Below are 24856 nucleotides of genomic sequence, written 5' to 3' on the forward strand. Positions count from 1 at the left end.
ACCTCGCTAGTAACTGTGGGAGTCCATGTGGCACATAGATTTATGAGGACCAGAGCCCTGTCAGAAAAATCCAAAGCACCAGCCCAAACCCAATAACGTGTGATGTTTTGGTGGCCCGCGGTGACTGCGCGCTGGGGAATCCAAAGAACCTTCCGATCGGATTTCTTATGATGCGAGATCTGTAATGACTCACCAAAAGGTCCTTTCCCACACCAATGGAATTACATTGCACATTCTTATAGATGATCAGGCCTAATTAGGTCATATGCAAGCTGCCTGTCACCTCAGGAACCACGGTCATCACAACACTGCCCTTGCAAAATGACAGCAGACCCCAAACAGACGCCGTCCTGGTAGAAGCAGGCAAATTGGCCAGCAGCCAAGCCCTGATCATTCCCTTCCAGCACCACTCGTGCCTCGCCACCTGGCAGCTCCTCCATTGTGCACCTGTCACATACAAATCCACCGTCAATCACAAAAGTCTTCTCAACAGCCGGACATCGTCCTCATGTTCAAAATGCGGCATGACATGGTTTTAGCAGGGAATCTCAAGGAGTCCGCACACCTTCAAGGACGAAGAGGGGGACATGAGAAAGTCATCCAGGAACAAAAAATAGCAGCAGAATTGGGAAGGGCTTTGAGCAGGCGCACAGTCATTGACATGCAGACCACAAGGCAAGGTCAAGGGTGTAACATTAGTAAGGGCATACCTGTACATGTTGGGCCCATGGCGCACTTTGCAGAAAAGTGGCCGCGCCGGGTCCATCCGTTCAAGGGCGATCCAGTTGAAACCACCGCAGACAAAGCTGTCCCGCCGCCTGTCTTCATCGTAGTAATTGCGGGACACATACACCACGTTCGCGTCCGGATCCTTGCGAGACACAAACCTGCACAGATCATGCCATGTCAGCTTTTGGTGATACAGGTTGGAAGCCCGCCTGCAAATGAAGGGTTCCGGCCATGCCGCACGGCTTCACCTCTTGCCACTAGAGGCAACGCAACTGTGCTTTCTAACATGCAAACGCAAGCTGTGTGAGAGGTCCTGAGAAGAAAATGACTGTTGCACAAGAGCTCTTGCCTAGATTCTGCCGCTGCATTACAGTTTGCAATCCCTCAGACTTGTACACCTTCAGTAGCTTGACATCCTCATATATACTTCCTGAAAAGCAGTCAGAGTGTGCCAATGCTTAAAGGCTTGGCTTGTGAGAACAGACTCACCACGGCCCTCCCGATAGATAAATACCCTTGCGCTGGCCGAGGGTGTAAAACCAAAAACCCTCATGATGCCCCAGCAACTCCCCGGTCTCCTCCTCGACTATCGCCCCCGGCCAGGTGCCGAGATGTTCGCGCACAAACTCGGAGAAGCGCACTTTCCCCAGGAAGCAGATCCCCTGGCTGTCCCGCCGCGCCTGGTTTGGCAGCTGCAGCGCAGCTGCCCACCTGCGTACCTCCCCCTGCACATGCCCAAAGGTTAATCACCCCTGTGCTAAGCAAAGGAATGCGGATGAGACTCTGTGTGCTATGTGTATACTTCCTGCTTAATTGGTGGGTGTGAAGGGTCTCGGCTGCTGTGTCTACGTGCCAAGTCTTCTAGTGCAGTTTCTGGGATGCAAACATTGCTTCAATGCAGGCTTAACTACACTCCCCTGACCATGCCAGAGTTAGCCACGCGCAGGCTTGCATATGCGGAGCAAGCTTGCGCTGCCTTAGTGACCGTTAGCCGAACAATGCATGCACACACAAAGAAAGAGAAAGAATATTCTGTACCTTTGTCAGGGGTCCGAGAGGGAAGATGGTGCGGGACAGCTGCTGCTGCGTGAGGTGGGCCAGGAAGTATGTCTGGTCCTTGATAGGGTCAGGGGTGAGCGCTAATTCTACGGGGGCCGAGGGGTTTTGAGGGTCTCGGATTATGCGCGCGTAATGGCCCGATGCTATTCTGTCAAAACCTGCGCCGTGCTGCTGCTCCAAGTACTCGTAGAAGGCTCCAAATTTCACTCTGCGCACATCAGAACAGTCTTGTCAAAGCAAAAGATCTGCGCAATCTATCGAATCAGCTAATGTTTTCCATGAATCCTCAATGAGGACCCTTGTGGTCCCATTCTCAGAGATTCAATCTGTGCAGTACAGAAGCATACCTGGAATTGCACAGCATGTCCGGGTTGGGGGTGCGTCCAGCTTTGATCTCCGCCAGGCAGTGGGAGACCACCCGCTGCCAGTACTGCTCTGTCAATGGCACTGTGTGCAGCTGCACGCCTGCCTGCTCGCATACCTGTCCAGACCCCATAAAGCACAGGTTGGCACCCATTTGGAAGCTTCACCACTGCATTTCTGTCTCCACCAGGATGCAGCAAGGAAAGCACAAAATCCATGGCACCTTGGTTGTGAACCTTTCTTTGTACATTTGTTGCAGGAAGTCAGTCTGGAGTACCTTAGATGACAAAACTACTACTTGCCTGACAAAAGCAATGTAAGAGCAACAAGCTGCAAACCTGCTGGCAGATGGCAAAATCCTCTTCCCAAGGGCAGGCGTCCCAGTAGTTCCTGAAGTCCTCCTGGAACCAGATCTGCAAATAGAAAGCTGTAACCTCGTGTCCAGCGGCCTTCAGCAGGCGCAGCGCCAGACTGCTGTCCACGCCTCCACTGAGCAGAAGTGCTATTCGCAACCTTGGCCCATCTGCCTCGCACCTGTGGTGCACCAAGCATGTGATGTCATGCCTCTGCTACAAATTAAACGTCTGCAGAGCTTCAAAGAGTAATAGTTGAAGACGTGGTGAGAGACGATCACATCTGGCAGCTTCTGTAAATGCAACTGGTACTCACCCACTGAGGGGAAGCCCTGCGTTTTGCGGGAGGGACTGGTCCGCCTCTAATGGCTCCGAATCATATGCTGACTCCAATAAACTACTCAAGCTGGCATCGCTAAGTCTCTGAGCTCCGCCCAGGGTCTCTGCTACACTGGACGAAGATGTTGCAGATGCGACAGGACGATTGGAGGATTCTGAAATCTGCGAAAGGATCTGAGGTACAGAATTTCGTCTTCTAGAAATGTCGTATGCAGGCGTGTGCGCTGATCCTGGAACTCTTACTATGATGCTACCCAGAGAAGCGAGTGCCATTATAAAACACCAAATGCCAACCTGCAAACCTTTACAGTACCCGTGGCCTAGGTCTTCGTCTACATGAACAAAGGTAGGGCTGTTTTAGATCATCAAACACTCGAAATGGACGCTTTAGAGCACAAGACAACCATGTCTGCTAGCTCGTTTTCCCCTGCCCCCCGACATGACTTCCGGAACCTTGGTTTGACTGAAGTCAACTTGATCTCAGAATGCAGGTGCAATTGCAAGTCTAGCTCGGATCTTGGCGTGGCGTGGCATTCCAGAAAGAATATCTGTATAAAAATATGATCGAATTACTGGACGCAGACATGCTGGAATCCACTTGCTTGTTGTTGGACCAAATATGCCATATTTAATATGGCAAGTTGTTCCCAGCTGGCATGCAACCTGCCCTGGTAAATGACAGGTTATTCTCCGTCCCGCTTGTCATATACACTCCACATATGTTGCAAGGCGTTTCAGGTGGCTTCCCCCCTTTGTTTTGGCTTCCTGGACTTCTTCACTGACCCGGGGAGAGGCAATCCCCGTGCCCGTCAAGTTCAGTAGATGCGCCACTTGTGAAACTTCTCCATGGTGCCCAGAACGCACAGCAGATTCCACAAAAACAGCTCGCCACAGACCAGCTTGTATGCCAGCCAGCGCTGACCCCACGGTGACAGGCCCGCTGACATCACCCTCTTGTAGGCCTTGTTGCGCAGCTGCACACCAGCACATGCAGAGATCGCTCAACAACTTGTCACGGTGCTCTGTCAGCTTCTGACATGCAAAATGTGGGCCCTTGCTTGACTTGTCCAACACTATGGCTACAATGCAAAGCACCCATCATCCATCACAGATTACATAGTCCGAAACTTGATTCATTCAAGCCGGCACATGCATCATGAGCAGAGAGCACAGCATGCAACCGGAGCACAGGTTTAGCATGCATCCCGTGCAGGCAAGGGAATTGTCCGGGACGAAATTAAAGCGACGCGTCTTGTGTGGGCGATGATTACTTTCACAGAGAGCGCTGTTGTGATGCAAACATCTGCAAATCAGTTTTGGTGCAAAAGCACTGACGGACCTCGAAGAGGCAGGAGAGGTTGGAGCGCGGCTGGAAGGTCTCGAACCAGGTGTACCAAACGGTGCGATGCCCCTTGGCGATGACATCATCGTGGGGAATCGGCGTGTGCTCCAGCTCGGCTTGCAGCTCCTGCCACAATTAAGAGCAATGCACCTTTGGTCACACACTGAAATGATCAAGCACATGCAAGCCTTGACAGACTCTCTGTAAGACCCATTCCACTTGTCCATGCAACTGCAGGAAGACTCAGATCATGATCTGCACATCTCTAGAAACGAAAGGAAATGCCCTTTTCCAACCTGTCTGCAACATGCACAATCACCCCTTGCAGTCCTTTTGGAGGTCACGGCCTTGCGATTGGAAAACTGTGCCTGTGCTGCCTATCAATAATCAAGAGCATGAGTGCCCTTCTGGCCAAGCCAGGCCTGCCTGCCTCCCCTACCAGGTGTTCTAATGTGGACATGGAATTTCAGGGTCCAGAGGTTTGCTCCCCAGAACCCATAAATACACAAGGGGTCACATACATACATCTCCCTGGAGCTTATAAAGATAAAAGAGTGACTGACCTGCAGGCGCCCCTGTGCGCGCAGGTCGTATGCGTGCAGAAACATGTCGATCTGCTTGCTGGGGCCGGCGGGGACGTAGGAGAAGAGACCATCGCTGGCGGTTCCGATGCGGCCGCTCTTGCCCAGGAACGCGAAGCTGTGCAGGTCCTCAAAACCTGTGCATGCAGGGGGAATTCTCTTGGTGTCTTCGATGACAATTTTAGTGCTTGGGTCTGGCGAGTCTCCCAAGGGGCTGCATTTTCGGCAGCTCACCCTGCAGCTTATCCACAGGACACACCTTGCCTCCTGGCAGGAAAAGCGTGCAATAACAACAACAGTAATAGAAAAATAAACAGATGCATGGCATTCCTGCGCCATGATGCTTGTTTTGTCAATACCCTTCCTGTATGGCGGTGCTTGAAGTCAAAAATGCACAAGCATATTGTCATTAGATGTCCGGCAGAGCATCACGCCATACAGAGATTTGAGGGCGGGTAAGTGACAGGTAACCTACCGAGGTTGAGCCCCTTAAGAAAGGGTGGCGAGCCCTGGTACTCGCAGCCTCCGCAGTAGATTACCATGTGCGCCGGCAGCAGCGTGCCGTCCTTCAATTGCACCCCCTGCTCATTGACAAATACAGCGGTGCCCAGCACATGCTTCACACGGCCATCGCGCGCAAATTCGAAAAAGCCGTCGTGCGACTGGCCTGCAGGGCAGAACAGCAGGCCGGTCATGGCACAGAAATAATGATTTTTTGATGTGTGATTTGAGTGCTTTCCAAGGGCAGTACTGCTCGTGACTTACAGAGGAAGATAGCCAGGCAATCGTCTCGTTCTTCATACAAGCTGCCTTGCCGATCGCCATAATACGTGCAATGCATTCTTGCAGTGAGTCATCCAAATCATTATTCAATGCGTTGATGCTGCTCTGGATGAGAGAAAGAACAGTCATGCTAGAGGCTGACATCACGAGAAAGAAAATAAGGCCTTTGCAGCATTTCATGCATGGCAACAGGCATGCAGGTTCCCAGAATATGTTAAATTAAAGTCCTGAGGATTCTCATTCCAGATTATAAGTCATAGAAAGCGCGCACCTGTGTAGTTCATGTCCTTGGGCCCGCCTGAGGGAATGAGGTGGCCGAGTCCGCATGGCTTGTAGTAACTATTAGTCAGCCACCACTTCAGCACCGCCATCTTCCAGGCCCAGGGGAAGAGGGGAGTTAATGCGATCGCGCTCGACACAAACTGGCGGGAAAAGGGGATGATCCACCTGCATGCGCCACAGCATCACTCTCACCCGGGTGACTCACCCCCTGGAAACTCATCAGGTGGGATCAGCAGGGGGCTTGAAGGATCAACTTCTGCTTTGGGCTGAGGCTCATAAATAGTAATACCATGTGAAGGCTGTGCAGATGCACCGATGCAAACAAGCAACCTATCTTGTGCAGTGTTGTTGAGAATCTGGGCGAGATTGGGGAGAGATTTGTCCACAAGCATGCTTGAGAGACCGCTCTCAATCAGCAGTCTATACAAATTTCATAGCAGGGTCATCAGAGATTGCTAGTTGAGGGCTGACTGGGATGCTGGCCAGGGGCTCACTTTGACTTTTCCCGGGTGACCATAGTGACGCTGCCAGCGCCGTTGTGGACTGCCGCCCGCATCGCCTCGCATGCAAACGCGCCGCCGCCAATCACCACAACGTCCTGCGCATAGATTCGAACAATGCATTTGAATTCCGTAATATTGAATGCACCTAAGCATCCTTTTATAATCTCATGCAGGTGATGGTTCTCGTGGCCTGTTTCCTGTGTCACTCAAACACTAAACAAATCCAATAGAAAAAGCTGTGAGGAGGCGAGGGTCAGTCACTGACAAGAGAGACCAGCTCCGCATGCATGCATCCTTTCACTGCCTCATGCGCATGATGCTTGTGCACGCAGTTTATATGCCTGGCAGATGGCATTTAACAAAGCGCCACCAATGGCTGCACAATCATTTGACAATGGGCTGATACTGATGCCAGGAGTTATTATTAATGCTCAAGTGCCGTGAGGGTCGAGACAGACCTTTCCATTGATGTCGGAGCCGCTGACAGCGCAGTCCTTGCCCTTCCAGCGGCCGCCCATGGTGAACACACCGCCGCTCTTCTCAAAGGATTTCGCGATCACCAGATTGCGCTCCTGCAAAGGTTTTTGAGTTCGTCAGTATATTTCTCGATTTTGCTGGGTGCTTCAAGCAATTTGCATTCTTACAGCACTGTTCCAACCTATTGTTGAACTACTTCCACATACCGCCCACAGCTTGATAGGCACCAAACATGCTAAAATCACCTGACCTGTGTAGAAATCCTAGCACGCATCCATGTAGAAACTGGTGAACGTGCATGGGCCACCATTAACAGTAATCACGGCTCAGTAGATTTCTAACCTCCGGGGTGTATTGGCGGCCCAGAATGCCGTGGCAGATCATGATGTGCTTGGCAAGCAGGTGGCGCTCTTTCTGGGTGTTCACATCCCTGATGACCAGCAGATAGCTGCGTGCACACCAACTGAAGGTCAGCTCACTAGTTTTGAACTCTCCAGCGCCTCTGGAACAAGTACATTGCTCTGAATTGGTGCTTGAAAGCGAGCCAAGCACTTCAGCAGGGCATTGCTGAAAGGCTTATACAGAAATGTGTAGGGGGCAGGCAAAACAGCGAGATCAGGCAGAACTTTTGGGTGGCAATTTGCACTGGGCAAGTCAAGAAGTGTCCAGAAAAGCAGGCAAGTCATGTTTCCTGCTCCCCATATGCAGCAAGCAACTTGTGCAAGGATGTGACAATATGACATGTGCAATGTCACATGTTGTGACACCAGTGAAGGCAAGTGATTGGTGTTAGGCAAGGATGACTAGCAGCTTACTCATCGTCCTGCTGGCGGATGGTTTCCACCTCACTGCAGAACTCGGTGTGCTGGTCGATTCCCTGGTCTGTCGCCATCTGGCGCAGCCGCGTCAGCACCGCATTGCCGGTGATCTGCTCCAGCGGCCCCTTCTTGCCCAGAGGGTACTTGGGGTGTGTGCGATAAGACAGCTCCGGTGCCTGAGCAGCAGCACTCACCCTTGTGAAGTCAAGTGATAGGCTAGGGAATGCTGGGAAGAGAAGCTTACTGACGCGGCTGTTAGTCTCAGTGTGTACTGAGTAGAAGTAGTTGTGAAGATAAGGAGGCGATACGATAATAGAACTAGCTTTCTCCTGCAGGTGTCCAGGGCAACATGCTGCAAGTATTCCCTGTTCTCCTCCGGGAAGAAGGAAGACGGGTTAATAGCAACCAGGTATGACTGAAGTTTCATCTAGAAAATCATTCAATTTTGAAATATTGTGTGTGTGAGCATAGTCACACCTGCAGCGTGCTGTGGTTGTTGCCATGTGAATGCCAGACGCCACCGAAGTCGTGCTGCCGCTCTATGACTTTGTAGTGGATGCCTCGTTCCTGCATTCTGTTGGCGGCAATAACTCCCACGACACCACCACCTATGATGGCCACATCGGTTTGCGTGCAATCGATGGTCTTGTGCGCACCGTTCCCGTTCATGGTGGCCACCATCTCGCGGACACCCTTTGTACAACGACTTTCACGGTATACAGCTATATTCAAGTCTTTGTTGGATCAGATGTTCGCACAATTCAGCACCCCAGCACCTATTATACAAAGGTGTAGTGAGAGCGTCGCTTGAGCTGTCGGAGAGGTCCAAGGAGGTCAGCTGCCGCTTGCATGGAAGCTTCGCCCCGGTGCCAAATCTGGGCCAGATGAAGACATGTTCTGGAGCTGTTGGAGGAAACCCTGGAGAGTCTTGTGACAAACTCTTGCGATAGTTGAAATACAAAGGTGTTCTTATCTTGGTCCAGTGAGGAATTTGCAGTGTTGCAGCTTGCGAGCATGTGGTTGGGCATCGCCTTCATTAACTTTGACAGCCTATCGGAGGGCCAGAAAATATGCAGATGAGCTTTCGGAGTAATTTCCATATCACGAGAGCTAGCGATAGTGACAGAAGAGGTCGAATTGCCGGTTGCCGATATCTTCAGATGTGCACAAGCACCAGGCTAGACAGACAGGTTCACGCACGAATGGTACAGCCCAAAACTGATGAAGTGGATATAGAAACAAGGAGCCTTGTATGAGCTCACCACTGTCACGATTATTTGCCAGACTGGGCCTGCAGCTGCCTCTTGTGGAGAGCCTTGCAAAATGCAAGTGGCCACTCAGACCCACGCAGTCGTACTGCATGCCGCTGGCTGCACCTGCCAGTTCCGCCACATGTATTCCATCGACCACACCAGCCACAGATCTGGCAGCATATCCTGTCTCAGCATCAAGGCAGATGCAGACACAGAGCGGCCCCTGCTGCGCCACTGCAACAGCGGCAGCATTTGAAGCCGTCCCTGAGAACAATGCTCGCGACACCATAGCAGCGCTGAGCTCGGGCCCTGGCCGCAGTGGAGTCGCAGTCATCCGGCTGTCTGGACCCAGAGCAGGTGCGCGCAGCTACCTCTCATATTTTATAATAGAAATGCTACACGCTTTTCCTGCCAAAAGGCAAGGTAAGTACTGCAGACAAGCTGCAATTAAGGCTGCCACATCCTACACCTTGTTGGATTGGCCAGATCCAAGCAAGACCCAATCAAACAGGGGCACGGTACTCCTCCTCTCCTTTAGTCTTCTATAATCACATTTCACACCTCGCCAGCCCATTCCTATGTCAATTCCAGTGACTTTTTGGTGCATTCAGCATGCTGATGAAGTCTTCCCTGAGGGCTGGCACATGCAAAGTGATCTCTGCATTAAAGTATGCAGCTGACTGCTTCTGTGGGGTTGGCTAGATTCTGCACTGCAGCGGCTGCTACAGCCGGGAAGGCCTCTGCCTCAGCCACGCATGGCGGTGTGTGCCCCAGAATGCTAACATCCACCTTCTTACACCACTCACCATGTAAGTCCTTGCAGGCATTGTTCAGGCGCAAGTGAGGAACATGCAAAATGGGGCGAACATGTTGTATCCTATCCTCTGGTGACCTCCGTCGTCCCATAACAAGCGTTGCAAATGGGAATATCGTGCAGCTAGTGTAATTTATTGCTGTGGTCCTTGTGCAGGCTCTGGCGAGCCTGCATGACCCGAATTCTGGCGAGCAGCTGGACCGAGGCCTTGTGCTGCGATTCCCAGGCCCCGCCAGCTTTACAGGTGCTTCAGGGCAATCTGGTTGCTAGCGACCACACGATTGCTTCCAGGGACTTGCAGGAGGGCGCATTGACTTCATGACCTTCTGATCTCTGGCCAGGAGTTTAATTGCCTCACAATGGCGGTTTACTCAGGTCGAGGAAAGACTGCCAGGGAATTCGAGATTTCAGATTTGAAAATTGAGGCCGTTGTTGAGGCTTTACAAGCAAAACTCAATTCAAATGCAGGGGAGGACACGGTGGAGCTGCACGTGCACGGCGGCCCAGCGACGGTGCGCGCCGTTTTGGACGCGCTGCATGCGCTGCCGGGAGTGCGGCCGGCCGAGGCCGGGGAGTTTGCGATGCGCGCGTTCCACAACGGCAAGCTGGACCTGACCGAAGCTGAGGGCCTGGCTGATCTGGTGGCTGCAGAGACCGACGCGCAGCGCAGGCAGGTTGGCTCAGCCTCAATGATCCGCAGTGATTACTTGAAATGCCCATTCATGCGGCCGGTAGTCACGGAGTTCGAATTGCCAAGTATAGTGGTTTTTTTAAAGTCAGCCATGGACGTGCACTTCAGATTTGAAGCACAACCCGTCCTGTACATGCCGGAAATGAATCCACAGCGTGCACCAGCTTGTTCTGGTGCAGAAAAATTTGCCCTGTCCCCGAGCCTCGAAGGCGAGGAGATGCAAAAAGGCAAGCTGGCATCTCACAGTTCGCTTTGCCCACCCGGAGCGCTCCTCACAAGCATCAAAATGTCTTGTTTGAAAGAGCCAGCTATGCTTTGTCCCACTCTCAAGAATACTAATGCCCCCTGGCTGTGGCTCCTGTCTGCGAGGCCCCTCCAGCTGCTACAACAGGCATTACACTGAGCCCCTTGCCCATTTCCTGTCCCCCATCATGGCCTTGAATATTACTAGTGGTGCAGCAGATTTGCAGGAAGGTCCTTGCACCTTTTTCTGTGTTTCATTATGGGCCAAAATATTACTAAGGAGCGTGTGGCGCGCAGGCGCTGCGGCAGAGCGGCGGGGAGATGAGACGGCGGCACGAGCGGTGGCGGGGGGCGCTGCTGCGATGCCTGGCGGCCGCCGAGGCCATCATCGACTTTGGCGAGGACGAAGACATCGCCCCCGACGTGGCCGCTGACGTGCGCGCCCGCGTGGCGGCCGTCCGCGCTGAGCTGGCATGCCATGTCAGCAACGGAAGGAGGTGCGCAGTCGCAGCAGCTTCTCGCCTGGTGGGCTATGGGTGTGGCTCATGCATGAATTTTGTGGGGAAGTGTGAGTGCACTGGGAAGAAGGCAGTGGCACTGAGTAGAAAGGACATGACTCCTGCAGGCGAGGCGAGCTGATCCGGTCAGGGGTGAAGGTGGCGATAGTGGGCCCGCCCAATGCGGGCAAGAGCAGCCTGCTCAATATGCTGGCGGCAAGAGATGCCGCGATCGTGTCGCCCACTCCTGGCACCACCCGGGACGCTGTGGAGGTTGCAGTTGAGCTGGAAGGCTTCAAGGTTGGGGCCCCTGCACCACAGGCATTCCCGTGTGTTTCCCTTCTCCATCGAGGCTTGCCAGCACCCAACACGGCGCTGTTCTCTTCCAGCACTGGAAAGACAGCATACTTCCTGCTTTCCTCCTTTCTATATGCTCGGACTCTGCCTTCAATTTACATGGCAGGTTCAGGAATAGATATAAACTGTACACATGGCAAAAACCCCAGGACAAGATGGGTGTTGTTGCTGAAAATTGTTCAAGCGTTTTCATGCGAGTGGGGCAGAGCTGATTTTGACAGTAATGCTGTGTCAGGTGACACTGGTGGACACAGCGGGTCTGCGCGAGAGCGGCGATGCGATCGAGGTGGCGGGTATGCAGCGCGCCAGGTCAGCAATGAGTGATGCTGACATCATCGCGCTCGTCCTCGACCAGTCAGCTCCCTGTGACACTGCGACCGCCGCCGACACTGTGAGGACGGCACAAGATGACCTCAGCAGCAGTGAGCAGTCAGGGACGGAGGATGCGTCATTCTCTGATGATAGCATGGAAAGTGCCATGGAGAGCTTAAAATTGCTCCTGGCAGAGGCATCCAGCTCTGATTCTCTGGGCTCTTTGTCAGATGCAGACGCTAGGGATACCCAATCAGAGACAGCCAGTGGATTTTCCAGCAACGAACAGACGGGACAGGGCGCGGGCCCTGACTTGGGTTCAAGAGAGCAACCCGCGAAACTTCTCGTTGTGTACAACAAGAGCGATCTTCGGAGCTCCTCTCACAACGCCTCAGGCCCACGTGAAAAAGCCAGGGAAGCAGCGAGCATCAAGCTTACTCAAAGCGCATCATCAGAGAGCAGCAAGCCAGAACAGGCGTCAGCTGGCGGGCAGGGGATAATAGAAAAAGAGGAGGCAACGCCGCCATCCTGCAGCGTGTCATGCAAGACAGGAGAGGGTGTTGAGGAGCTGCTGGTCATGCTGGGGCGCCTGATCAGGCAGGTGGCCGGTGACGGCATAGCTGATGGAGACAGCACGCTCATTACCAGGTTTGGCAACTTCTAAACACCCAGAAGACTTTAGGATGTTTCTGCTTTAGGATGTTTCCCCGCCATGAAGTAATTCAGTAACCAAATTTGATTCTATTTAGCATATAAGTGCCATGTAGGAGGTGGTTCCATGGCAGCACAGCCGCACAAAGAACATACAAATGCATTTAATTTTATTCGAGTTTCAAGTTGCGCAGGTTGAGGCACCGGCAGCTGCTGGAGGAGTGCGTGGCGGCGCTGCAGCGCTACGAGGGAAGCTGGCAGGAAGTCGAGGTGGCGGCCGAGGAGCTGCGCGCCGCAGCTCGAGCGCTCGGGAAAATCACCGGCGCCATCGACACCGAAGATGTGCTGGATGCGATTTTCAGCGAGTTTTGCATCGGCAAGTAACTCATGCAAAGTGGCCTGATACGCGCAGTGGAAGTCCCAATTTGCACATTGACAAAATCAAGTTGATTCCTTCATCATGATTGTTGTAAGTATCTGACATATGAACAACTGTTCTGGCTAGCGCATTTATATGGTGTATGCAATAGCAACACTTTCTCGCACAACAGCATAGACAAGGACAAATGGCAGGCTGCATGGAAGGACTCAGTTGCGTCAACTTTTGAATTTCTGAATTTAGACAAAAGGGACAACATCAAAAAATTTGACACTCGAGTCTGCACACACTCTCTACACGCTCTGTTCCTGCAGGCATCCTCAGCTGACCATATGGTCATTGTGAATGCGTGCTACCTGTCGGCTGACAAGTCAATCTCACATGCCCTTGGAAGACATTCCAAACACCCTCTCACTTCTCCATGACCTCAATGCCATTCGAGCGCGCAACGATGCACACATCCACCATGTCCAGGAAGAGCCCATGGTCCACCACTCCTGTGAGACAGACAGAGATAGACTTTACATCATTCCAGCACACTCGGGGCTGACTAAGTGTCCCACAGCTGTGTCGACCAGTACTAGCACGAAAAATGCAGATTCTCAGAAATGTCCATACAAGCACAATCAACTGTACACTTGCCAGGAATTGACGGGGCCTTAGCAGAGATCACCGCTGCCCAGACAGTAGTGTTAAATGCCCCTGGGCAATCCAGGGATTTCAGACCTGCCTAGTAAATGTAGCAATGTTACTGTGGCAAAGGGAGTTCTGGGCATACCAGAAGCCCGTCCCAGAATCCAAAAGTACAGGCCCAACTACGGGGTGGATCCCCCGGGGATGTCAGCACTTGACACTAGCACGCACCTGTGAGCTTGCTGATGGCCTCTGCAGCAGCGTGGGGGTCCTTGATGGGGTCCTCAAAGTACAGATCCACGATGTAATTGGAGTTGTCTGTGACATAAGGCTTGTCGCCGTCCATTCGCAGCTTGGCCACATTGCCGGTGAGCTCTGGGAGGTTCTGCAGCCGGTTGAGGTTGTACTTCCAGCAGAACTGCACTATCTCCACAGGCATCGCATCTGGAACACATATTTGATTTGCAGTATTCTCCTTTGATTTGATGCGATCTGGTTTGAACTTGACCAAGGAGAGAGCAAGACATGCAAGGCAATGCAAGGGTATGGCAAGCAAGCAAAGGCCACAGCCCCCCAAAAGCAGAGTGCGAGAGGTATCAGGCAACACGGCAACCAGACCAACACTGCCCTTCTGCCAAAGACTGCTGCTGTGCTACTGGCCGAGCAAGTGCATGCAGGGATGGTTGTGCGCAGGGCAGAGGCCAGGACAGAAATCATGTTCAGCATGAAATTGAAACAGATGCGTCCATGCAGGTCATGATGTGCTGCCAGAGAAGAACACAAAGAGCAGCATGGGAACAAAAACTTGCACCCATGCAGGTGACTCTCTGCTGATTACCTTTGCTGCCGCCCAGGCCCTCCACGAGCTTTGACTCGTCCACAATGCACACAAATTTCTTGGAGGCAAGCTCCACCATCTGCACACCACATCCTTCCTTAGATGGAACATTGGGGCAATCCATCATTGACAGTAAGCTGCAGTGTGCAAATTCCCCCTTATCCTGCAGCACAAGCATCCAGCAGAGATACATCACCTTCTCACGCAGCAGGGCTCCTCCGCGGCCCTTAACGACGTGCAGGTTGGGGTCCACCTCATCAGCGCCATCGATCGCCAGGTCCAGCTCAGACACCTCATCCAGAGTTGCCAGTGGGATGCCCAGACCTGCATGCACGTTCGACATTGTGAAGACGCGTCCAGCATGAAAATTTCCATTTATATATCCGTGATTCATCGCTACTTTACAAAATTCTGCGATTTCTTGTTCTCTTTGACACCAGATCCCAGTGGTAAAGCATCTGGCGGTGAGGAGCAAAGGCGCACTGAGGGCTTGCTCGTAGGTGCGGATGGATGTCGGGACGGCTACAATGTCCTTCAAGGTACCATCCTTGAGCAACTGCCCGATCTTGTCAACGGCGAAGGCTGCTGTGGACCCAGTCCCAAGGCCCAACTTCATGCCACTCGTCACGTACTCGACAGCTTTCCATGCAGCTTGCTTTTTCAATTCGTCCTGACTAAGCTTCACCTCTGCTGTGGCCATTGTGGGCATGTGCGAACACCTGAGCGATCGTATCTTGCGTCCAGCAAGCAACGGTATCAAAGACGTTCTGGCCTGCTGTGATATGCTTGACAAATGTGCAGCGCCGATATTCGTCATTTGTGGCAATTGCCGTGTGAATATATTAGAATCGACTCAACACATGTGAATTCAAGGGCTCGTGGGCGAGAATTGATCATGTGAACAGGTCTACAGTGAGGGAGGCGCACGTGGATGCCACTGTGGCATTTCACGTGATATGGAATTTTTCGTACGTCTGCAGACCTCATCCTTCGTACCTGCTTCCATCCTTTGACCTTTCTTCCTTTTTTTCGGTGCTGAACAGGGTGGTGGGCTTCAAGGCGTCAGTCATCAGCAGGATCGCTGCCAGGTAGAGGAGTTTCTCCTGACGGAAGTTTCCCTGACGGCGAAGTTGAAGACTGTCATCGTACTCTATTAATTTCTTTCTTTCTTTCTATAGCAAAGCAGAACTCCATACCTGACCTTGTATGTGTTTACAATGCTCCAGAAATGTCTACAAACTGCTTCAGATGTGCCTGGCTAGTGTGCAGTGCGTGTCTGGGACACTCTGTTTCTGGGATTTATCCCAGGAAGACCTAAGCAGGCTTCATGTCACAGTTGTCCCAGCACACCTAACAGCTGCAATTGGCGTTATCATCGTAGACATTTGCCCCTCCAGGTGGCACTGGACGCTCCTGGAGATTCTGGCGTTTCTGCTCTTCATTCCCCAACACAAGCAGACCTTCCTGAACCGTCAGATTTGCCCTTCAAGGCAGATGTCTTTGGGACAAGGGGCAGCTCATCTTGTTTTGGCTGTGCACTTCTGTAGATTTCTGTGAGTCAACAAGGTTTGCCTCCATTTCTCTGCAAGCCTGGCGTTGAGGCTGCCTGTCAGTGGGTTGGTTACGGATGCGCAGCAGGCAATGCAAGCCGCGCTGCTCTCTGCAGGATGATGATTGTAGGACAGGCTCTCCTGTGAACACGCGTGCGGTGGAGAAGCCTCAGTGTGGTCAGTGCAGCTGATACCATTGTTCTGCTGCACAGGTGACTGTGCTGCAGCAGACTCTGTGTAGTTGCCTGAGAGCTGAGATGAAGATTAGCAGCAATTGCAAGAATCAAGATTGCATTTATTGCTTCATTTCATCTTGCACTCGTGTGTGTTCCATGCCAAGATGTGTCCTTGGCCTGCCTCTCTGAAGTAGGACAGTTTCCTTCCACTGCCTGTTGCTGAATTGCTGCTGCCGAGCAGCCTGGAGCTCTGTGACCGTTGATACAGGAATCCAACAGGATCTCTACTGTTTGTGCAGAATGGGTGGTTTGGCCCAGCGGCTGGAGCAGCTGGACAACGAGGCCGCTTCTCTGACTGCCGAGGTGGAGGCTGCGAAGGACGCATGGCTGAGCACCATGGATGGACATCTGGAGGCCAAGTTGAAGGAGGTCTATAAGGACCTCAAGGAGGAGAAAAAGCAACTCCTGGAAGACATGCGGGCTCTGGAAGCCAAGCTGCCCGGCTCAGGTGAGCGCACTCCGCTGCTGGCCTACAGCAACGGTGTGAGTGCTTTGATCTCCAACATTTGCCCATGGTCAGAGTCGAGTACGGAGTCAGGCTATAGCCCTGCGCAGAGTTGCACCTCCAGCTCTAGTGCCTGCTGGTGCTGCTTTGGACTTTGTGGACGCTGGACTATTTTGGCCTGCATTGAGAATCTGTTGCTGGGATCTGACATTCTGCATCACCTGCTTGGCAGCACGTGCGCTTTGCATGCTGGACTGCCGCATCTGTTGCGTGCTGTATTGCAGCAGAATTGCCATACATGGCAAACCATACATGGTTTTGAGGTATGTTGGGCATTGCAGGCACAATTTTCATGGAGGATCCCGCGTCTCAAGAGATAGGTGAGCTTTGCTATATGCTTCTGCCAATCTTGTCTAACGTGCCCAGCGATTTGTCATGCGAGGAAAGACTAGCCATATCTTGATGACTCTTGGTGTCTGTTTCCAACACGTGTATGTCTGCAACACTGCTACTGGGTGCACCGTGCGGTTGTTGCCGAGAGTCATGTATTCAAATATGCACCCTCCACCATGTGTTGGTGGCTGGGAAGTGGGAATACTGAATCTCTCGTGTGCATGATGCACACCTTTGCGTCCACTAGCGCTGACCTTACAACCACGTATTGAAGCTTGCGGTGTGCTGCATGTGAAGAGAAGCGGACTGTGGCGAATGACACCGCCATCCCGAGTGCACACTTTTATGTGGAGAGCGCCCTAGTGGAGTTCCTGGCAGACGAGTTGCACACGGGCAGGGTCGTCATCTACGAAGAGTCTCGTAAGACTGGCAAAACAACAGATTCATTGGCAGTATGCCGTCGCCTACGCAAGCGCGGCATCCAGGTGCAGTGCATGGTGGGCTGTCCTCATGCTTGTTGTTCTGATCTGATTCAGCCATCTGCCAATGGTGGCGAATACACAACGCTCAGCTTTGTTGTATGCAAGACTATCTGCTTCTCACATGGCAGCAAACTGTTGATGCACTCCCTCCCCGAGCTGCCAGGTGTGCTTGTCCTTCTCAAGCCTACTAGGTGCTGCCTGATGCTTGCTGCTTGCACAGGTGGTGTACTTGGACCTGGGTCCGGTGGCGAACAAAATTGCGCTCAACCGCGCGCGTGACTCAGATCTCATCTGGCGGGGGATCCTTCTCAAGCTCGGCCTCACCCCAGATCAGGGCGAGTCGTGCTACGATACGTTTAAGAGCTATCTGCGGCGCCCTACCGGTCCTTTAGTGGCATTTGTGTTCGACGACTGCGACTCGTTGATCAAGTTTTCAAGCGTCTTAGGAGATTGGCTTGTCTGCGTGCGTGCGCTGTCGCAAGCACGCCTCCAAGAGAGCAGGTGAGCTGTCGCACGCGCGACAAGTCACCTGCCCAGTAAGCACTCGTGCATGTTCTCAGCGCAGCATGATTTTAGCTTCTTGCAGCGTGGCTTTGCCCTGGCAGCGATGCTTAAGAGTTGTGTCATTTCATCTGGGGCAGGCTAGCTGGGCAGATGCTGGTGGGCACGCCGCGCTTGAAGGCGGCCATCACGGATGCACTGGATGGCGACTATTGGTCCAAACTCGCCGTGGTGAGGATCTACTTGCCACTGAAATGTTGCTGGTCCCATTCTCCTCTTTGAGCAGACCGCTATAATGCGCCACAGCCTTTTAAGTATAGTGGAAGAGCAATTTAATCTAGTGGCTCAGTCATAATGTTGTGCGCTTCTTTGATGTGGCTGTCCATAAGCGTGAGCAGCCAGAGGGCAAGATTTTACCATGTGGGTGCTCATCTTAGGCAGGGGCCAAGTCTCCCGCGCGCTTTGTGCCTGCTGAGATCGGTGAGCTCATGCTCCAACTAGTGGAGGCGCGCGGCGGGCAGCTCAATGACCCTATTGAGGATTGGGCATATGCCATTTGGAGCTACACAGAGGGGTACAAGGGCCTCACCGGCCTCTGCTTGCGCGAGGTATGTGGTGCTTGTCTGTGAGTCATCAAGGCTTTTCTGGGCCATAAGTCTGTGTTGCTGTGGGACGAGCAAATGGGGTGCTGCTTTTGCACTTTTGGTCAACATCAAACTGTTGTCCGGCACTTGTAGCTGAGATTTCAGAGAAAGAAGGATTTTGTGTGGGCAGCTGATTGAGTCTCGAGACGTCCCCACTGTTTCTTGTCTAATAGAAGTGCCCAACTTTTGGTGGACTCAGAAGCTCACTTCTGCTACTTGTTGCTGCAGCTGGATGAAGGATACCTCAGCACACAGACAGCCTACAATCTGAACAATTGGGAGAAAACCATGCAGCCTGCTCTGACACGGGGTCTGGCAGTGGGAATTCGCACAGCGTATGACCGCATGCTGAGCTCTGTGGATGATTCCAACCCAATCATGCAGGCAATCGTGCAAGACCTTCTACTGACAGGTGAGCCCTGACCGCAAGTGCAATGTCAGTGGATAGGCCAACTATCAAGAGATGCGCTAGTGAGGCGCTTGTGTGCTTTGGTCATTTCTTCCTTTGGTGTGTTAACATCTGCACAAGAAACTGTCCAGAGCAAATACAAAATCGTAATCACAGCCGAGTTTGTAAGCACTGGCTTCAACGTGACTCCATGCTCCCATCCATGGCAATGCACCCAGTTTTCCTGGCGTGTGAAATTGGGAGTGTCGCAAAATCAGGCATCGGCTTGCAGGGCGACATGAAGTGGCGGATCCTGACTGCCTCTGCAGCGCCGAGTATGATCTGCTTTGCGACGGCGTTGTCCGGCTCGTGGCTGCGGCGGACCACCACTGGATGGAAGTTTCGTCCCCCCTGCTAGCTGCAGCCATGCTAAATGCCGCCCTCGCCTCCATGGCCGACTGGCCGCAACTGCCAGCGCCGCCAACAGAGCCATCTGCACGGTATACCTGCGACCTCCGTATACTTGCACCTAATCCCTGGTTAGGCAGGAGTTGCCTCCTCGTGGTGCTTTATGACAAGCCATTCATCTGTTCACCTTGCATACCGGTCTTACATTTGGCTTTAGAGTAAGGCTTAGTGTTGCATTTTCAGAATCTTTATCCCTTTGTTGCGTTGTCGAGCAGGGAATTAGGAGAGTACCTCCTGCTACATGCGCTGAGCCAGTTTCACGGCAGCAGACTGCAGCAAGAGAACGTCAAGACAGCCGATGGACAGCAGATCCTAGAATGGGCATTGCAGCATGAGTTCAGCCGGGGCCTGCACCTTGTGCTTGGCAGCGCTGTCTTGTTCCATGCCCTGCGGCTGAAGCGTGCTGTGGAAGTGCGGAATATAAGGTATGAAGCCTCAATTGCCAGCAGCAGCAGCCCAAGCATGGCCAGCGACACACTTGCAGGCAGCCAGGACAGCACAAGTGCTGGCATAGCCGTGTCAGCGAGCAGCCCTGGCCAGGAAGCCCTGTCAGAGCGCAACAGCGGCAGCGACTATGCTGGTGCAACCAAGGATGATATGCTGAGGAGGCTGGACATTTTTGTTGGCAACGGCCCTCTCAGCACTGGCTTCGAGCTCAGCTCAGCAGGCTCAGCTGCATCATTGAGGGAGCACGCAGAGCGCTGTGCGAAATATCACGAGCAGCACAGCTGTCAAGTTTTTGCTGTCAATCTGCAGCGCCCCAAGCGGCGAGTTGGACGCCCCAGGAAGGTGCCACTGCCACCTTTCAAGGCGGAGACCGACGAAGAGCTCCAGCGGGCAATGCAAGGATTCGCCAAGTGGCCAGACAAGCAGCCTGACAAGGTATGCAATGGTGGCTACTGCTGTATGCTTGTCAGCAATTATACTGCTTATTGCTGCTGACACGTCAAGGTCCGATCGGTGTATGGATCATATGTATGGATCCATTAACTGATATGTTTCAAGATTCCGTCTCTAATTGCATCTGTGGCTGTCATCTCACATGCATTGCCAAGTAGCATGCTATGATGGTACAATGGCATTCAGCCAAGCCTGCAATTGGGTGGGCGACTGAGCCTTGTGTGGTTTTTGTCAGGTGATTTTCGTCAACGTGTTAATTGAGCTGGAGCTCGAGCGTGTCTTGGTGCAGTATGTGGACCAGCCGGACGTGGTGAAGATCGTCCACCTCAGGCAGGCGCGGGACACGTTGAGGGTTTCTCGGTCTGCAGTGCAGCCTGCTGCGCGCATGGCGGAGCACAGTGCAGGTGCCAGACACCTTGTCCAGCAAGCGCTTGGCTCCCGGCACCGATACATGGGGCAGCCATGCAAGGGCTGGTTCGCACGCACGCTGCGTGTGCCACGCCTTGTGGGCGGCCCGATGCTGGCCCGCATGCAGCGTGCCTTTTGCTAAGCGCAGATACAGCGATTGCAGCAGCTGACATGCAAACAGTAGCCGTGCAATGGCATGATGTCAACAGGTGGTTGAACAATACCTATCTGGCGCATGCTGGATATATGGTGAACATGTCTGCAACCACTTTCAATGGCAGTTGCAACGTGTGGAGGCTGATTGAACATGACGCTTATTAGATAGTGCAGAGGGTTTGCTTACGCTTCTGCTTCATGACATTCTGCATGCTGAGCGCAGCAATGATGGCTGGTCACACATGCAGCAGACTGCCAGAGTGGAGGGTGCTCTCCTGGCACATCTGCACCTGTGAAAGCATGGGTTTTTGTGGCGTGCTGTAACAAATAAGATGGGGATGCACCCTGGATGGAATGGAGGTATATTCAGGCGCTCTGCAGCCCCGCACAGCTTTTGTTTCCAGGCAAATGCGTGCCCCAACCTCGGTGGAGAAGCATTACATGCTGCGACCTGACAAACCAATGACCCCTGCAGCTGAAGTATCTCTTTATACTACTGCGAGCAAGGCTGCCCTTACAGAGTTTCGAATGGGACAGGTGTTGCGGCTGATATACAATGCGCAAGGCTCAAGGGTGATATTCTGGCACCTTGGAGGATCCCCTAATAAAATAGCTAACCAAAGAAATTTACTTCAGTGTCCGCCCTCAACGTGCAGCTCCATAGGATCTGTGCTGTGTTTTAGTATAGATTGACCAGCTCGTTGCAGTGATGCTGCCTGGTAGGATTGGGATGCACGAGGACAGTACAATCTCATCTTCGCCAGCCGTTGCACCAGTATCTGCAGTACAGCAGCCATGGCTGCATGCATGCAAGGTAGCTACTTTGCAACAGCACAGTATACATTTGTAGCAACCAAAGGAATTTACAAGGAATATAGCACACTCTGGCAATCATTCACATCTTTAATTAAAGCGCTTGTGTGCTTTGCTGGGAAGCAACCTCTGACACCCTCCTTGGAGTCACTCGGAACTAGCGCTGGATCAATTCAAGTAATCCCGGATCCACCCGGCCGCAGCAGAGTCAAAGCCACATGGTACTGTCCGCAACAGGTACTGCTTGTAGTCAAGCGCAGCCCCTTTGCATGAATCTACAGATGTGTTGATCTGCCCTCATTTGCAGAAGATGCAACAATCTCTTCCATGTGTTATTGACGTGTACTCAGCTGCTCAAATGCAATTTGCCATCAAACCAGGTCGTCCGAGTCGTCCACCGCGCTGTGACCATGGTCTCCTGCCCAGCCATAGTCGCCAGTGGAAGACATGGTGCTGTGGAATGAAGTAGTCCGGCTGAACCCGCCCCAAGAACTGGCGCTGTGAGGGCCTCCATTTGGCAGCTGCTGCACAAACAATTGGATGTCATGTGCACTCTTGCTTGCCTGCCTGTCCAACAGAGGTCCAATGAATTTGTGTTCGCAAATTGTACCTTGCACTCTCGTATAAAGAAACAGCCTACTGTTCTCTTTTCAAGTCCCCAGTCCACATGATCTGGTATGAGTCTCACAAGCCAGAAACATGGCAGATGCACTACTGTACTTGCACCCAGAACCTTACTTGCAGATAAAGAATTGCCCAGACACTCTGCGCAGTTTGAGAAACAAGAAGCAAGAGTACTAGCCGAAGTATCACTAGTATTGCAGAATTTAATCACATACTCCAGCAGGGTAGGATATTAGTGCAGCAAGAAAGGAGGAATATAGTACTTCTCTGGACCCTTAGGCCTCGGACGAGCTCTATGTGGGGCAAAATGTGTGGGGCAATTTGTTACATGACAGTTACGTACTCACCGGTGTGGGAGAGGGGGAATACGCCGGTGGCGGCGGCCCGTCAGCCGAGTAGGGAGAGTGCGCGATGGGCGGCCTTTTGCGCGCGCTCTGAAAGTCAGACCCACCGCCGCCGCCGGCACCGCCGCTGGTCGGCCGGCGCACGAATTTCGCGGCGGCCGCCCCCGCGCCGGCCGCCCCGGGGTTGAGCCGCCGCGCGATGCACTCCGCGAAGAAGCCGTCCACGGCCGCCTCGTCAATGATGCCCTGTCGAAATATGCACCATATATTGATGCGCTGCCAAGTTGAGTACGAAATTAAAGCCCTGAAAAATCAGGCTATTGATGATGCTCCCATTCGCGCATGAAATAGAAGCATGCAGATCAGCAGTCCCAAGGTGCGGACAATGTCTAAAAAACCGCCTTGCTTTCCATTCCGACAGAGATTCCGCCACAATATGCAGCGCTGATTTGTGAGAAGCACCAAGAGAGGTGGAAAGGCCCTGAATAGGGCCTGAAACCGATGAAGCGAGGTGGCAAGTGAGCAGCAACCCCAACAAGCAAGGGATCGCATCACCTGCGCAGCTGAAGCGCTGATGACGGTTACTGCCAGCCTTTCGTCTGAGAGACCACTGCTCGATGCCGGCCGCAGCAGTGTCTTGAGCTTTCTCCTGCGCCCAGCAGCATATCATTCGTAAGCCATCGCCAGCAGCAGATTATTTCTTGGCTGAGGGAATCGTCACAAGAGCATGCAAATCAATCCTAATGAGATTCTCACCTGAATTTGAACTGCCGCATGATCGTTTCAAGCCAGACCAGGAACCCTCTGGACCACCCACTCAGCCAGACGCCTCGCCTCATCCCCATTCCTGCGCCCGATCAAGACCGTCAGATTTTAGACCTACTCCTGCAGTTAGAACAGTAGCAGCACACCACAGTGTAGAATGGAGCACGCACGTACATGTGTGGATGAGTGAATGTGCCTTCATGCCCAGAGAATAGTACAGAACAAGCATCACTCTGCGTCCAAGACGTATAGACAAAGCGAGGGGCGCACCGCGCAGGTCAGCCTTGTTATTGATGACAAGGCAGGGCACAGGCAGCGAGCCTGGATTGGCCGCCGCCTGATCTGGCGGCATGGGCGCCACAAAGCGCCCCTTGGCCGCCACCTCAGCCGCCCACTTGCGCACGCTCGCCTGCGACCTGATCATGGCACCACCAATGCAATCAGAGGACGGGTATTTGTAATACTCACATGCTGTGACTATTGTGATCCCTTCGCTGCAAATTATGATATGTTTCTCTATCCTTGCAGGAAGTCCTCTGTGAGTATCGTTTTTCACAAATCATTCAGACGAGATTGGGTCCAGGTTGACAGGCAATCTCTGTCGCTAGTAGTTTTGGTGGGAGCAAGGTAGAGGTCGAGTGCGAGGAGGCAAGAAGATGCATGGGTATGGCACCTGCTGGAGGCTGAGTCAGTGACTATGATGACGCCGCTAATGTCAGCGTAGAAGCTGCTGCGCAGCGTCTTATACCGCTCATGTGCACCTGCGCAGCACCCAGCACATCTCTTATCTGACCACACCCTTGCTGATTCATCACCTCGGATTACCGAGCTGCACATTCATGCATGGTCCTCAACCTTCTGATCAACATTCTTGTCCTGACCTGCATGATAAAATACACAGTCGACATTCGTGCATCTGTGAGGATCAGCGCCCAGGGAATGGGGCACCCACCAATGTCCCAGAGCTCTATGAAAATCGGCCGCTGCCGCGCATCGCTCAGGCCGCCACTGTCTGCAGGCTCCACAAGCACGACACTTGTGCTGCAGCCGACAGTCTGGCGCACGCCTTTAGCCGGGGAGCCGGTTGCCATGAGGTGCGCTATGCATGTCTTGCCGGCGCCTGCACCGCAGCATGACACGCATTCTCATTCACACTGGACAGCCAACACTTCAACCATCATTTTCCTGAAATAATTGATGGTCATCTGCAGTCTGTGAGGCTTGGTGCTGCGTAATCTCTCTTGATGAATGCTCAGCTCGCACCTGAGGCCTGACATGAATGCTATCATAGGTCCGTTACTTGCTTCCTGCGGGTTTATACCTGCGTTGCCCACGATCAGGATCCGGACTGAGGGGATGCGTTCTGCACTGGTGCCTGCTCCTCGGTGGCTCCCCAACAGGCCAGCCATGTCATCTTCCCCTGGCAAGTAGCCTTCTTTGAA

The 24856-nt window shown here is 52.9% G+C and overlaps 4 protein-coding genes across 4 annotated transcripts; 1 reads left to right on the plus strand and 3 right to left on the minus strand.

The window, feature by feature from the left end:
• Positions 1 to 284: 284 nt before the first annotated feature.
• Positions 285 to 12438, minus strand: COCSUDRAFT_35346 (5-methylaminomethyl-2-thiouridylate-methyltransferase; the record flags this gene model as incomplete). The annotated part of the gene is made up of 7 exons (XM_005650170.1): positions 285 to 447; positions 711 to 887; positions 1219 to 1454; positions 1768 to 1996; positions 2136 to 2269; positions 2490 to 2678; positions 12346 to 12438. The coding sequence occupies 7 exons, from the start codon at positions 12436 to 12438 to the stop codon at positions 285 to 287; spliced, it is 1221 nt and encodes a 406-aa protein (XP_005650227.1).
• A 799-nt stretch (positions 12439 to 13237) lies between these two features.
• COCSUDRAFT_60699 (ribose-5-phosphate isomerase) lies at positions 13238 to 14997 on the minus strand (the record flags this gene model as incomplete). The annotated part of the gene is made up of 5 exons (XM_005650171.1): positions 13238 to 13323; positions 13691 to 13903; positions 14298 to 14376; positions 14494 to 14621; positions 14781 to 14997. 5 exons carry the CDS (start codon positions 14995 to 14997, stop codon positions 13238 to 13240), a joined length of 723 nt encoding a protein of 240 aa, XP_005650228.1.
• Positions 14998 to 16323: 1326 nt separating this feature from the next.
• Positions 16324 to 20854, plus strand: COCSUDRAFT_60700 (hypothetical protein; the record flags this gene model as incomplete). The annotated part of the gene is made up of 10 exons (XM_005650172.1): positions 16324 to 16564; positions 16870 to 16908; positions 17219 to 17406; positions 17624 to 17904; positions 18045 to 18135; positions 18342 to 18512; positions 18777 to 18960; positions 19229 to 19436; positions 19620 to 20286; positions 20540 to 20854. 10 exons carry the CDS (start codon positions 16324 to 16326, stop codon positions 20852 to 20854), a joined length of 2385 nt encoding a protein of 794 aa, XP_005650229.1.
• A 1198-nt stretch (positions 20855 to 22052) lies between these two features.
• On the minus strand, positions 22053 to 24823 carry COCSUDRAFT_39981 (P-loop containing nucleoside triphosphate hydrolase protein; the record flags this gene model as incomplete). The annotated part of the gene is made up of 8 exons (XM_005650173.1): positions 22053 to 22205; positions 22653 to 22895; positions 23205 to 23298; positions 23406 to 23496; positions 23685 to 23830; positions 24088 to 24175; positions 24367 to 24534; positions 24736 to 24823. The coding sequence occupies 8 exons, from the start codon at positions 24821 to 24823 to the stop codon at positions 22053 to 22055; spliced, it is 1071 nt and encodes a 356-aa protein (XP_005650230.1).
• Positions 24824 to 24856: the final 33 nt, after the last annotated feature.

Source organism: Coccomyxa subellipsoidea, assembly GCF_000258705.1.
Source record: "Coccomyxa subellipsoidea C-169, whole genome shotgun sequence".
NCBI lineage: Eukaryota > Viridiplantae > Chlorophyta > Trebouxiophyceae > Coccomyxaceae > Coccomyxa > Coccomyxa subellipsoidea.